Genomic DNA, 15,606 nt, shown 5'->3' on the forward strand with positions numbered 1-15,606 from the left:
TGTGGAGGATTTATTTCACCTTCTCCCTCCAGGAGGAGAGAGGAGAAACTGTCCCTTAGAAACATGGATGGGCTCGTTCTAAGCTAACAGAAACACAACAGTAGAAAACATACCTATTAATATTATATATAATATATTATAATCCATTTCTGCCAACAGTCCCTCCTCAATGTTTCACACTGGACCTTAATTCTTGTTCTAAAAGCTCTCCATGTGTCTCCCTCTGAGCCGCAGTGGATGGATGAATCCAGAGGAGCTGAATGAATCAACACAAGACAACAGTGCGGCTTTAAGCAATACATTATTTATATATAATATATATACCTAAAGGTTTCTGGAGGAATTAGTAAGGAGAACAATGATATGCTGGGTTACATTCTGATTGAAGCCCTTTTTAGAAGCTTTTTAAAAAAAAGAAGTAAAATGAAAACTAAACACAAAAAAAAATGAAACCATCAAACAGCGACGGAGGGAGGACATTAAAGGTCGCACAATAACACACAATGATCTCGCTTTCAGCTGTCCCAAGATGTCTCCTCATTATTTTGTTTCCACACTGAATCTCAGGATCTGCAGCTTTTCTTTTTCCTAATTAAGTCGCACAAACGCAGTCGAGTCCCGTCGCTCTCACTAACCGGTGTGTGCGTTCACACTGTGAGCAACAAAAATAAAACCCTCATGTCACCGGTTCCACTTAGGAGCTTGTTTCTCAGCCCGTGGACGCATTGGAACTGCCAGACGACTTTAACTCAAGAGTCAACTTCTAGCTTTCTGTTTCCAACATGAGCTCAGCGTCTGCAATCACATTTGTTGTCCCTGCTGTGTTTTTGTTGTCCCCATTAATTCTGAAAGTTTGCCGCATGAGAACTGAAGCAGAGCCACGACAGCACAGCTCCGTGTGTTCCTGCTTCCTGCAGCGGAAAGGTGTGGCACGGCGAGGCTGAAGCGGGCGGTACGGCACCGGGAGAAAATAAAGCTGCTCAATGGGCTGAAACAGTGACACACTTTATATCCGCCGCGCAGGGTGTGAACAACAACACAAGCGAGATAACCAAGATTGGATGCAGTGAAAGAACCGCCTAGAACAATAACGCTGCGAGCATCCACGCTGTAAACAGCGGGGTTTGGTTTTGGATCTGGCCGCCCGCCCTGTAACTTAAGTAAACTACATTGTGTTAATGAAAACTTGATTCCTATTTGATAGCTTTAAGTTTAGTTGTGCTGGACGGACATTTGCATGAAGTTTAAATTTGTGTCTACTTAAAACTCTTAAAACTGATTTCAGTTTAGTATTTAAATCCTGTCACTATTTAGTATTGACGTTTATTCTAACAGTTAAATAATTCTGTGTTTTTAATGACATCTGCCTTTAATGATTGGATTACATGTGACATTTTCCGAATCAGCGTCGTCGGTGTCGGAGGCTCACAGTGTGTACACACAACCAGCTGGACGCACTGCCGCTCTGACTGAGGGACAATAAAGAGAAGAACAGCAGGAATGTGTGAACGTCTGGAGGGTGGCGCTCAAACGATGCGTTTACATGCACTCGAGAAACCAGGATACTACATGCTCTGTAGTTACAGTAAAAACACGGCTTTTTGTCTCATTCTGTTTGCTGTATTTTTGGTTTGTGGTACAGTATGAGGCTCCACAGTGTCTGAATTGATCTGTGGGAACGACGTCCAGAGGCGGTCCGCGTCTGCAGTCTTTGTCCTGCACACGCGTACGTGTATAAAGCCGATCAGAAACCCGGTTACCCGTATTCATGGCCATGAAATCGCCTTTCTCCAAAGTCGAGTGGTTGCTAGAGTGCACGTAGACGCGCTGACAGGAAGAGTTCAAACCTCCAACCCCGAGTCCTCGACCAGGACACCCTCCCTCAGGAGTAAGGATCAATAAAATCCAGATGTGGTTAACTGGTGGACATCAGAGTGTCTGCTGAATTCAGGAGGAAGACCACCCTTTTATAGGAAAAGCTGCAGATGCTGCTGAGATGTGACTGACAGGAGGAGGAGGAGGAAGAGGAGGAAGAGTGCTGAGCACAGGGAGACCTGAAACAGCGTCATTTCAGAACTGATCATAACTGTACAGCAAAAAAAAAAAAAAAAAACTAAATAACCCAAAAACACATCTGTACAAATGTACAAAAATCAACAGGATTAAAACAACATGAAGGTTCATGTTGGAACGCCCAGCGAGTCACTGTGGACGTGGACAGTATGCAGTAACAACTCAACCTGGATCAAAGTCAATGTGCCAACTTTGTTAAGTGCAATCCACAGCAAACCTGAGGCCGGACCTCCGGGGGTTCGACGGCGAGGACGTCTCCTCCCCCGGGCGCCTCGGCCACAGCGAGTATAAAGGACAGCTGGTTAGTGATCATTAACATTTCTCTAATCGCTTTAACTGCAGCAACACAAACATTAACTTAAATCTGTAAAATTAAAAAGACATAAAAAGAAAAAATGATCCCTTTCTTCTCCCCGTTCTGCTGCTTATCGTCAAACAGGCAGATAACGGACTGTGTACAAAGAAAATGCTCCGACTGTTTACGGTCCGACTGGAGATCTGGAGACGAGAGTCACTCGTGAAGGTCGGGCTGCTCTTCGTCTCTTAGATGCAGCTTTTTTTTATTTTCCCTGTTTGATCTCAGGTGAAGGTGAAACAAGACGGTTCCTGTTTCAGAGACATGTCAATCACTTTTACAGCGCAGCCCTGAAGAGTTTCATTCCAACATCCGTTCTGTAAATGTAGAGCACTACATACTCAAAGTGGAGGGATTTTAGAAGTGGACCTGACTTCTGATATCGACCATATACTGTAGAATTAAAACTGTCCGTAGTCTCCGTGACGTCGGGCTGAATGAAGCCTGGTTACTGTCACTCAAATGCCCTCAATTCTACACATTGTTAAGCTTTAATCTAATTTAAACAGGTGAGTTCAATAAGAAGTCACCCCCCAGTACAGCTGTCATTAAAAAAACATTAGCTATAGAGACCCAAACTGTTCTTTGTACCATAGTGTGAGTTGGGCGTTTTAATACAGGGCCTTATGGAGACTGACTCACTGCTGGAGCCAGCCTCTAGTGGCCGTTAGAGGGAACTGCAGCGATTTGCCTCGGTATCGACTCCCAACGATGTTCGTTAAGAGGCTGCCGGTGCGTATCGCTCTTTAACTACGGACCGAAGCTGTGCAGCAAAACAACAGCACCCCCTCCCGACCCGATCAGAGTGAAAGGACTGTCGGAGTTTATCTGAGTCCTAAGAAACAAATATCACACAAATACTTAAAAGTGATTAAATATCTGATTAAAAATGAACAATTCGCTAATGTATTAGAAGGTTTTGGCTCCCAGAATGATTAAAACCAGCTGATAGGAAACATAAGGACAGCAGGTCATGTGTTTTCCTTTCTTTGAGAGTGAGCTGAGTCACTCCTGCCAGCGGCTCCGGAATGAAACTCTTCACAGGAGTCACCGGGAAGAGAAACTGATGACATGAACATCTGTGAGAGTTACTGAACCTGAACCCTCTGTCGGCAGCGCCAGGTAGTTCGCCCTAATTCCCCAAAAGCAGCCTTTTCACTTCCTGGTTCAGTGTCTGATCACATGATTTTAGGCCACACACACGTGTCACATGGTCAATCAGACTGCTTCTCATAGGAAAGTGCCTGGGGAAAAGGGAAGGAGGGGAGAAAGGACACATACAAAGGAAGGAGGGGAGGACGGCCGTGTTAGCTTGTGTTGACAGAGAGAAAGTTTACACAGCAGAGTTCAGGAGGGGCGCGCTTGTTTTGTGACATGGCGTGGTCCTCTGACCTCAGAGCAGCACGGGGGGGAAGAGTCGCTGACAGGAAGACGACACGCTGGTTTCCTGACGATTTCTTTCCAGTAAATGAAAACCACCTCAAATACTGAGAAACTTACTACACAGAGTATGACGCAAGATCATGTGATTAGAGAGGGAAACACACCCTAACACTTCCTGATTATTGCATTTCATTTCATCCACTGGAGGCATCAGCCAAGTGTTCTCTACCCAGACAGACAGCTCCTCTCTGCTCTCTCTCGGGCATTACATTGTTTCTAGATCATGTTCCTGATCTTACAGTCTGGTAAGTCTAAAAGGAAATAAGACATTAGATCGCAGCGCCGGCAAATATTTCACGCATCTGCAGTTTTGTGGAAACGTTCAGTTCAAGAGGGAGGAAACTTCTTCCATCAGAGGAACTTCAACAACCCGTAGCCACAATATTCTCAATACCTGACCTGTGTTTTGCAGCCTTGTTATGTTATTTGTTGTGCAGTTTCCCATTAATGTTTGGGTCGTATAGACTCTCTGCGGGCTGCACGTAGGCGAATGTACACGGTGGTCCATCAGAGCCGAGGCTGTTTGTTTTTATACTCGTATTTACAACGTTAACTTAACGTTGACTCAGCGGTCCTCCCGACCGGAGCTGAATCAACCTCGCTCGCAGTGCGGGTCCGCGTGACGCGTGGCTGACATTTGGAAGGTGTGTGTGTGCGTTGGCTCCTCGGTGGTCTACCTTTACACACATCTTATCGGAGAAGAATAATTCCAGCGTAGGCAGCGGGAGGTTGGACAGGCTGGTCTTCTGTTTTTGTCTCTCTATGCTCCATTCGGTCGACCTCTACAGCTGCAGCGATTAGTCGATTAGTAACTATTAAAGTAATTTGCAAACATTTTGATAACCCATTCATCTTTTTGAGTCAGAAATATGTCCAAATCGTCGGATTTAACTTTCTCAAATGTGACGATTTTCTGTTTTTGTTAGAAAATAATTGTTAGTTGCAGCCCCGGACCTTTTATCAACTAATGGTACTGACATTTTAAAAAGAAAATCTTATCATACAGATGTTTTTAAAGACATTTATCCATTTATCCAAAATGTTCAGGGATGTAAAACAATGGAAACCCAAGGCAGGGACTAGAACCAGGTTCAGGTCGGGGGGAAGATCCAGATTACGGGTTGTTAAGTTCTCAGAGCGGAACAAAAAGCAGCTCAATCTGCACGCTAACGCAACAACTCAAACATATTCCAGTTTGAGCGTCACTGACTGATGGCTGTTTCAACGGTGTGGTAGGAAACACACTTTCCAGGAATAGTCTGCTTTGGACTCTTCCTGTGTGTTCGGGTCGGTAATCTCTCTGCTCTTCTGTTAACTGCAAACACGCACCAAACCGCACAACAACTCCATCCTGTGTAATGTGTTTCAGAGGCAACCTATAGCGAAGTGCCTGCTTTTTTGCAGCCTGGATTCATTAACAAATAACCTTTCTCCTACCGAAGGCCGAGCTCCATTTCCTACAAGGCACTATGTGACCGTATAGGCAAAAGGTAGAGTTATTTCTTTTTAAGCCGCTAAGAAACTAAACTCACAAAAGTGTGTTAGCAGAGACAGACACACACACTGCGAGACAAGCTTCAGCTGATTTGTCAGAAGCAACTATATTATTAGGTCAACTAGAAAAAGCTCTGGGTTAAGCGTAATATCTACATTTTGTTATTTATAAAAAGGGATCTTTGCTTCAGCTTCAACAAGTTTACAAAATAGGGCAGAAAAATACCAAACTTCTGTTATAAAAAAGCCCCGTTTGGTGTGATACCTGAAGGACAGAGGAGATAAAGGTTAGAGCCCAAACATTTGCTTTTCCCTGCAGAAATGACAAGCAATCACCTTGTGTAGTTCATGGACATAAAATGCAAAGAAAAAAAACAGAAGAAGAAGAAGCCTCTTAGATGAGATTAACTTAGGAGGAGGACAGAGGGTGTTTCTCATTAGCACCATTGTGTTCTGTAGTGACTAATTGCAGCCTAATTAAAAGTCAAGAGAGACGGGGCGGACTGAGCAGAGTGGAAGCGGCGAATGAGTCTGACTTTTTTCCCCCAGAGTTCTGCTGGTCGCCCCCGTTAATTCCACATTTCATTGTTTAATCACTTGTGTTCATAAAAACATTTATCCCTGCTGGAATCAGAGGAAAAAATACAATATTTTGGTTTGAGACTGGAACTCCAAAGTGAATGAATGAATTAATCCTCAGAGGTGGAATTCATCTCACGGAGGAGCGTGATTGGATCATCTGGGAGGAGAAAGAAACAACACAATAAAAGAACTATTTCCTCCTCGACGTGGGGACGAGAGGCCGTCGGGAGGACGGTTCGTTCCTCAGTCACTGCTGTCGTCTTCGTCGTCATCGTCCGACAGGTTGTTGCTGTTGAACTTTGACACTGGCCGGCCGATGGAGTCCGAGCGCGGCCCGAGGCCTCCTGATGTCAGCTGCACGAAGCAATACTCGCAGACGCGAACGGGTTTGGACGACTGGCTGGGCAGGAGGTACTTCTTCTCTGAGCACGGCCCACAAACCACGTAGCCACACTTCCTGCAGTGGTGGCGGCGGCTGACCGGCGTGAACTTCACCTTCTGGCAGCGCATACAAACCGTCGCCTCCGAGTCGGGGACCCAGACGGCGGCGTGTTCGCCCGTCGGGGCCTTGCCGCTCTTCTGCAGCAAGTCTCCCACGCACTTCCCTATGTGGCTCATCCACTCGGACTTCTCGGTGGCAGTGGCGGCATAGACGGCGAAGGACTTGGTGGGCGTCTTGATGAGCCAGCCGTTGCGCAGGTCACCCTCGTCCGGCACCGTGTCGATGGTGACGCTCTCCAGCGGGATGATGTGCTGCTTGTTGTACTTCTTCTTCTGGATGACGATGTTTCCGTAGACCAGGATGTCGTTGAAGAGGAAGAACTGGCGCGCCTTGGGCTTCTTGCGGCAGAGTTTGGTGAGGACGCCCTCGCCGATCAGCACGCGGCCTGGGATGGCCAGCGGCTGGCCTGCAGCGCCGAAGCAGCCCTCCACCACTGCGATCCGTTTGGAGTTGGCCTCGCTGTTCGCAAGCCGGTCCACCATCTTCACCTCACCTGCAGGGAAATGGAGAAAGAGGGAAAGTTTTAATGACTTTAGGTTATCAACATCTCTTTATAAATATATACAGTTGTGGTTCGATCCCAGGCTCCTCCCACTGCGTGTGTCCTTGAGCAGGATACTTAATCCCAAATTTGAGTAAATCTATTTGTAGAAAGGTGTTATACAAGTACAGTCCATTTACAAGTTTGAGAGCAAGGTGGGTAAAACAGGGTCATTTTTTAAAAGGCAGTCAATAAAACGTCACGGTGCCATTTCAAGAGCCGGCAGCGTGCCTGCTTGTGTAGCAGCTCAGAGGGTCTTTGCTGTTATTTGATCCACTAATAGATTAAAACATTGTCACTATTCTGCTTTCCCTCACTTGTTCAACAGTGGTTTAAATTTTTGAAAGAGGGAGGATTAGTAGATAGCTGTAGAAGAATATTAGACTCTACTATAAGCCTTTAATAAGAAAATATTTCTGCACTTAATGTATTTTATATGACTTCCATTTTCCATAAATCATAAAGAAAGCCATTAAAAATGAATCAGGATACTGAAGAAAGTAGTCAGGAATAGGAAATGAATCTTCTTTAACAGTCCAAACACAAAGTTTCTATTTGTACTTTTACACCAAAAATGAATCACTTTCCTGTTTGCTGCTCGAAGCATTACGCAGTGCAAACAGAGAATAAAAATAAATGTTTGAACAATCCCTCCCACTCCGATTCTTCCGACCAATTACAGTCGTATGACAGTCTTTGTTACAACACTTTTACCACCTTCTTCCTACAACGTCTTGGTTACACAGTCTGTATTTGTTCCTCTGCTGAAATCACACAAAGTCACTATTCCTCTTCATTTTATTTCCCTTTTTGTATTTCACTGTCCTCCATCTTGACGCTGCTCAGCCAAACCGCCAAAATTACCACAAACGTCTGACGTCGATGGCGTTAAGCGTTCAAAGATGTTTGCATGTTGGCTGCGAGCCACGTGATCTGATTCTACAGAACACATCGGTGTGGCTTTCATTAGAAATCTGCTGCTCGCACGGATCAGAAAACCTCAGATCTTTGTCTTGAAGCATCAGTTTCTTTTTCATCATTTTTCAGTCCAATCGATGATTATGTAAATATATGGATTAAAAAGCTGAGGATTAAAGTATTCACACACTGTACGATTTCAGCCGCAGGACTCATTTTAGAGTTGTCTGCTTAGTCGGGCAGCGTACACGGCGGAGCGAAGACCAATCAGCTGCTTCTGAATGGCCGTCGGATGCGGCCAAAGTGGCAAACTGAGCGTCTGAATGTGCCATGCCGCGTCATGTGGACAGAAAATATGAAGGCCGTATCATCTAACAATATGTGTCATCATGACGTCAACCCTCAACAAGAAATGGGTCCTTTAAGAAATCAATTTCCAGGACAATACTGGACAGCACTTGCTCACAGTCATAATTTACTGTTTGTTCAGGTTTACGAAGGCAATCTGATTGAGGATATTTGCCAGATAGAGGCAGGTTTCTAAGATTAAGATAGATTTTCCAGGATGTGTGGAAACCCTGCAGATTCCTATGTGTGGTCTGCACATCTCTGCACTAAATCCACAAACATTTATCAAGCTTTTATATTCTCTTTTTTTTGCAGTTTGTGAACAGGAACAGTCTGAAAACACAACCTTGCCCTCAGTGTGTGTGCGTCACTTGTAAATAAAGGTTTCAGCTTGAAAGCCAGTTCTAGAGAGAATACACCAGCAGGTTTCTCCTTCTCTGCTGTGACCCTGATGGCAGCAGAGCTGAGTTGATGGCTGTGTCCCCCTTCAGCTTTTCTTACAGCACAACAGAGGAGGTCATAGGTCACTGATGATAGAGATGGAAGGGTGCTGCCATTCTACGGCGAGCCCCGAGGGTCGAGTGCAATAGCTGCGACCTCAGAGAGCTGCTCACATGGAGGGTGATGTATACAGGATCGTATAGAGTAAACGCAAGCAACCTACGAGTGACCTTAATTCTTTCAGTCTTGTGTGCTGCTGTTCATTCACTATCTGCTGCGAGTCTCCGGTCGGCTCTAATGAGGGCTTGTTGGTGTGAGGCGGCTTGGCTAACCGCTGATCCAAAGGAGCTGTGCTGTGTAAATGGAGTGGACAAAATATTCTCTTTTATTAAGGTGCTCTAATACTACGGCAGAGTATTAGGGCCATACTAAGAGGAAAAATAAATAAATAAATTTTTGGAAATTACGAGAATAAAGTCGTAATGTTACGAGAATAAAGTCCTCAGGGAGTTATGAAACAGTCTAAATGTAACACTGATGCCTTTATATCAGTGTCTGGGTAGGTAACATATTTTATTATATTCAAAACTGTACAATGAACCAAAACAGTGAACTCAGTAACTGGTACAAGTTTGTGTAAAACCAGTGATTTGGATGAATTCTGAGCAGTATATATAATTCACTGTCTGTATTAGGTATTTTTTTATTATTTCTAACAATCATACAGACTTAATAGGCTTATTTTGTTTGACAAATTCAGTGATTTCTACAGCCAAAAGGACACTTCATCCTTCAGTTTATCACAAACATTCAAGTAAATCTACTTGTACACAATGTGTCAAATCAAATCAACTTCAAATGGATTGAGGTACAATTTAATATGGTTTTATGCTTGCATTGATATGAAGAACTAAGTACATAATAAGAGAGAATATTTAGTTTTGGGGCTTTATGCAATCTTTGCACATATTGTATTGTATGGTATTGTATTTTGTGAAGCACCTTGTAACTCTGGTTTTGAGAGGCGCTATAGAAATTATTATTTATTATTATATTAAAAACATCAGCTTGCAGGAACTGCCGTAGCTGTACAGCCTCACAGAAGTGTGGCTGTAGTCTTGTTTTTCATATAATCAATGAATCGTTTATTCCATAAAATGTCTGAAAATTGTCAAAAAGCCCATTAAAATTCCCCAGAGAACAAAGTGATGTATTCAGATTGCTCTCAAATTGTTCTCAAATGCCTTGTTTTTAAGTCTGAAGTCTGAAGATATTCAGTTTACAACTATAGAAAACCTAAACTTCAGCATTTTTTCAGTGCAGCTGTCAAACGTCAGTAAAGTTTCACCCAGACTGAAATCAGATTTTCTCTACCTCCTAAACTTTTGAACCTCTCGAGATGAATGCTAACAAAAATGTGTCTGATAAACAAACTACTTACTGAGAGTCTGATGTGACTTCTGTTTACACGCACTTGTTTGCTTGTAAGTGGGAGGACTGCACTCGAACAAACTCCCAAACTAAACTAACTGTACAACACAGAAAACAAAGTGTAGGTGTGATTGCACCCTTGGTTTCTTTCCCTTTTCAAAAAAAAAAAAAAAAAAAAAAACCCACAGAGCCAGAAACGATGCTAATTAGCCAGCACAAGCCAGTGCAGCCTGGGCCGGGCTCCCTAGTGATCTGCACACTAATAACCCAGGGAGTGAGCTCGCCGCTGAAAGCCCTGGAGAGGACAGAGGGGCTGCTGACATGTCAACCCTGTTAGAGAGGGCTCGCTGCCCACCGCAGAAGCGACCGGCCAACCAGCTCCCCGTTGGCAGACCGATGAGGACACAAAGAGCAAAGGCTCTGGAGAGAGAGAACGGCATAAATATAGGCTGGAGGCTCCAAACCCAGTAATCAAAACGAGACAGGCTGGGATGAAACGGAGTGAAAATGCACTGAAAATGTAACAGGAAACAGAATGAGCTCTCTCTGCTGAGACAAATGGTTAAGTAAAGAGGGGAAGACGGACAGGAGGGAATCATAGGTTATGGGTTTGGCCAGCGTGTGCCAACCAGAAGTCCAAAATCAAAAGATATTAAATTGAAATAATAGAAAACAGCTTGAAAAATGAAGTAATGTCAGGCTAATCTATATCCAAATGGTCTGTTTACTAATTGATTAATCAATGACTCATCAGCACTATATACAGAGCGCCACTGATGATATTGTGAATTTTCCTTTATTTGTATTCTAACTCTCTGCCGTGACGACGGGATGAATGAACATGGGTGGTACACCTCAGACTGGTTCGTGGTCCTCTGGGCCATCACGTGTTGCCTGTGGACTACGAGCAAAGTGCTCGACGTTACACATACAGCAACCATTTCCCTTTGCTGCAGACGGTTACGCTTTACAGAGACGAAGGAATGAAGGAATTCCAGAGGGACGAAGATGGAAAATCCGCTGACATGAGACCAATTTCCCAGCGTCACTAACCGCATCATCCGAGGCGAAATCAGGAGTGTAGGTCCAGCAGTCACTGGAACACAGGCTGGTCAGAATAAGTCTGCTTCCAGCCTCACAGACTGGTGTCGTTCTTCTCATCTTTCTCTCAGCAAGTAGGCGAATAAGCGCATTTCCCAAAATGTTGAAATATTTTTTAATTGATTGACTGTTTGGTATAAAATTGGAGTTGTTCCGATACCAGTATGGGAAATCCTCCTGATATTGTCTAAAATGTGGGATCAGGTATCGGCGAGTATGCACTAATGCAATACCACGTTATTTATTACGCCCAAAACGGGACCCTGCCAAGTCACGATCTGCCAAACTAGATAATAAAAAAATGTCTATGGCGTTCATCCTCTGTGAATTTGTTCATTTTTCACTTGAATTCAGTTTCAGGAAGTTCAGGAAGTTCAAGGTGCTTCTACCTATAGGTTTGTTTTCTGTCTCTCATTCTTTTCTTTTACTACTGTTAATGCTTTATGCTGTGGATAGAGATTATTGTTTTGTTGTTTGCTTGTTTTGTTTGTATTGGTTTATTTTCCTTGATTAATTATGCAACAACCCAAAAAGAGATTCAGTTTACCACCAAAAAGGAGTAAAGGACCCAGCAAACATATTCTGATTTGTGAAGTTGGAAGCAGTGAATTTCTTCTGAGAAATATGAATAAATGATCAAAATTGTAGATTATTAACTTTCTGTTGAATGACGAAATGATGAATCGACACAAATGGTGCAGCAGAGGCCTGTGTGCTTGGACTGCTGTTTAACAGGGGAGCAAAGCAAAGTGTTTTAAATGCAAATGTCTGTTCGGTGCATTTTATTTTGGCGTGTTTGGCACAGTGTGCAGAGGAGCGGCTGCTTTTCTTTTACAGTATCACTTCCCTTCAACAGCTTCTATGATAACTTGAACTTTCTCTGCAAAACTCCTGGTGAGTCAGCATAATACTGTATTTAAATAACACAAGAGGGTTGGCTAACTTTCTGTCCAAGGTACCAGAGTTTTGGAGCTGAATAATCCATGCTTATCAGTATAAAAGAAGGATACCAAGAACAATGTTAACACACAAACAATCCCAATAAGTAAAAGTAACTCTGTTAACATATATATAGCTTCCAGTGTATCTTTCATTCTCTTTCATTGTCAACTCATAGATAAATGAGGGCATATAAATATTGTGTTATAATTCCTGTGTCATGCCCTGATTTCTACACCACTTGTACACTAACTGCTTCCAGAAATGAAGCAGTTATCTCAATGAAAGTGACTCAGAGCGCGGAGTGAATGAACCAGAACAGTTAAATAATCATTAATAGTGAATCACTATGAATCTCCAAGGGGAACAGCACAATCAGCTGAAAATCATCTGTAGCATCGTCACTACGAGCGGCCTCTTTGTCATTTAATACACTACACATAGCAGGGTTTCCACTCTTTTTAAGAAATTGTTTTCCAGGACCTTTCCAGGACCTTTTCCAGGAGTTTTTATTAACAATACAGGACAGCACTTGCTCGCAAACAGTGTTCATCATTAGCTAGCTTTTGTGGGATGCCTTTACTACAGGTCATAAGGTCGCTTACTTCCAGGATATTTGGCCATTTTCATCCATTTCCAGGTATAGCCTGTATAGATTATAGCCACTTTAAAAGAAGCTGAAACAAAGCTGGCCTGAGTTGTTTTCATGCCACTGTAAATTCAAAGATTTGTACACCTTCAGCTGGGTAGATTGCATTGACTGCTTACACTGAATGAAGCAATCGGGTAATATTTGTGGTGAAAACCTAAAAACGTCAGATATTTTGCTATTGAGAAAAGTTTTCCGAGGTATGCTGGAGTGTGGCGTATAAGTGTAAGCGTACAGATAAAAGTCCTCATTGAGTTGTTACCTGTCAAAGTGGCTGTTAGTGGAGATAAACCTTACAGCCAGAAGTAATTATTTATTAGTATTAGGTTGGCAGTTGGTGTCAGTTTCCCTCCTCGGGGACCGGTCGGGTTTGTCTACCAGCTGGAGAGTGCCGGGCGGGACTCCTCATGCCAGCATCACCCTCTATGGGGCTAACCTTTACCAGCTGCTGTGTCATCTGAGAAAATAAACACATCAATCAGCCAGCTGTGGCCCCGTGGACAGACAGATGTAGCCTAAACTGAGCCAGGTCGGGGCAAAATGCTTCACGCGTCACCCGCCAAATTAGTTTTGGATGAGTTGCAAACAATGCCAGGGTTAGGGGTTTGAATCCCTCTAGGGCGGCACTGCAACGAAACAGAAAGTGTTTATTTTACAGGTCTGTTGTTTCCTGGACAGAACTAAGCAGTTTAGTACTAATTATAGAGAAAATAAAGAGATGATCTCAGGCTACAATTTCAGTTTAGTTAGTTGTGTTGAGTTTGTCTCAAACACTTTCGAGGTTACTCGAAAAGGAGACTTATAGTAGATACAGTATGCCGTTGCAAACCATGAGACCAACAGAGTGTACAAAATACATGTACAATGAAATCAGAAGTACTTCATTTTAATTTCACACATATCAGGACAAACTGCTAATCTATGGCTATATTCACTCATCAAATGTTAATATATTACATACTAAACCCATTTTATTTGACAGAAAACGTATCTTCCACAAAGTTAAAGAGTTTGTTGCATGTACAGTTAACCTCACTGTGCATGTATTTATCAACCACAGCAACAAGAAATGTGCTCATTAATACGCTGTGTGCATGGAGATATGAAAACTTTGCTCACAGCTCTGGAAAAATAGACGCAACAATCTAAAACACAAACACAGATTACACAGACAGAGGAAAACTACTCTCCCGGATGTGTGGGAACCATGCACAAGGTCAAACTTACACAAGCATGTGAGGTGAAAACACATGTGAATACACCATGATTTATCTACAGCAAGTACCGAAGGTTGGGAAATACTATTACCGAACTGTTTTTAACAAAAGTATTAAAAAGTACCTATACTTGTCAATTGGCATTCTCTTTTAGATTAATCAAGTATTTGTTTAGTCAAAAGTATAAGGTGACATTTTGTTGTGCAATGTTTTAATTGTCTGACCGACAATCCAAAACCTAAAAGATAAACAAAGCAAATCCTCCCATTGAAGAAGCTGGAATCAAGGAATGTTTGGCGATTCATTTTGTGTCAATTAACTACCAAATTAAACGACTCATCATTAAAATGAAAGCATATGTTGTTGATTGAAATGATTACGTCAGGCTTTGGCTGAACTTTCTGTCTGGGAGCTTCTGATTTGAACCAACACAACCCCAGTATATCATAGATTAGCATAGTTAAACTGTTGGTATCCAGCCCACTTTACTCCGACAACAAGTGCCACAAAATGCTACCCTGCCTCCACCGTCTAATAAGAGTGCTGCACTGAAATCAGAGAGAAAGGCAGACTAGGAAAGGCTATTTTTGTACATGGGGAGGTTTTGTTAATGCTCAGCTGGAGGTTGCTGTATTGAATGCCAATGCAGTCCATGCGACTGGCTGTGTTACCTTGGGTTACAGGAACAGCGGTGGCTTTAGGTAAGTCCAGTGATTAATTAATTAGGAGTGCTGTCCTCTCTCTCGGCTTACAACGTCCGGTCATTTACTGCTGGGACTCAGATTAAACTCTCTTCAAAAAACAAGAAAAAACAGAGGGGATACGGCACTTTGTTGTCCATCTCGAACAGGTGGAACAAAGAATGGCCATTGTCTTTCAGAGAAAGGGAGACACGTAACTTTCTCACTCTGTTCTTTGAAGTTTGTGAAATTAACTAAAAGAAGAAGGCAGTCTTATCCCGAAGTTGTCAAATTAATTTAGTGTTTGAATTCATGTGAGAACCGTCACAGTTTCACAGAAAACTAACACGTAATCAATTATTTGTATCTTTAATTAGCACAGCAAATACCAAAAGCACACATTTGGGCCCTTCATTCGACCCATTTAATGTGGAGAAAAACCATCTCAAGCTAATAACAAGAGATTTGCTAGCCAATCAGGATAGTCTGTGGGTTTATGGAAAAGATGCCCGAGAGATGTGCGAAAGGAGACCTGTGAACCAGCTACGTCGCTTATAAACAAAAAAAAAAAGAGGATGCGGGGCAACTCTTCGACATGACCTGCAGCAAAACCTCTGGCAGTACCACACTGGAGGCTGGGGAGGGAAAGGAAGCGATGAGTCAGACGCTAAAAGGGAGAGAGTGACGATGACAAAGACGGGGAGTGAAGAGAGAGAAAGACTGTTTCTGTGGGCTGTACACAGCATCCGCAAAAAACAAGGACACCCATTTACGGTGGGAATGTGAGGGCAGACGCTGGATGAGGCAGTGTCATTGTCTCGCCTTTTCTGCTGGTACGGATTGCGTTTAAGCTGCTTCTCTTCTGTTTAATGGTGAAAAGTAACATCAGATA

At 43.0% G+C, this 15,606-nt stretch overlaps 1 protein-coding gene across 1 annotated transcript in view; it reads right to left on the reverse strand.

Moving 5' to 3' along the window:
• Positions 1 to 282: 282 nt before the first annotated feature.
• The window catches only part of plekhf2 (pleckstrin homology domain containing, family F (with FYVE domain) member 2), a 31,220-nt gene continuing 15,896 nt past the window's right edge, over positions 283 to 15,606 (reverse strand). Inside the window, exon 2 of the mRNA XM_051405415.1 lies at positions 283 to 6,942. Within this exon, the coding sequence (XP_051261375.1) occupies positions 6,191 to 6,931 (741 nt within the window). The 5' untranslated portion in view covers positions 6,932 to 6,942 and the 3' untranslated portion in view covers positions 283 to 6,190. The remainder of the gene's footprint in view (positions 6,943 to 15,606) is intronic.

Source organism: Dicentrarchus labrax, unplaced genomic scaffold (genome assembly GCF_905237075.1).
Source record: "Dicentrarchus labrax unplaced genomic scaffold, dlabrax2021, whole genome shotgun sequence".
NCBI lineage: Eukaryota > Metazoa > Chordata > Actinopteri > Moronidae > Dicentrarchus > Dicentrarchus labrax.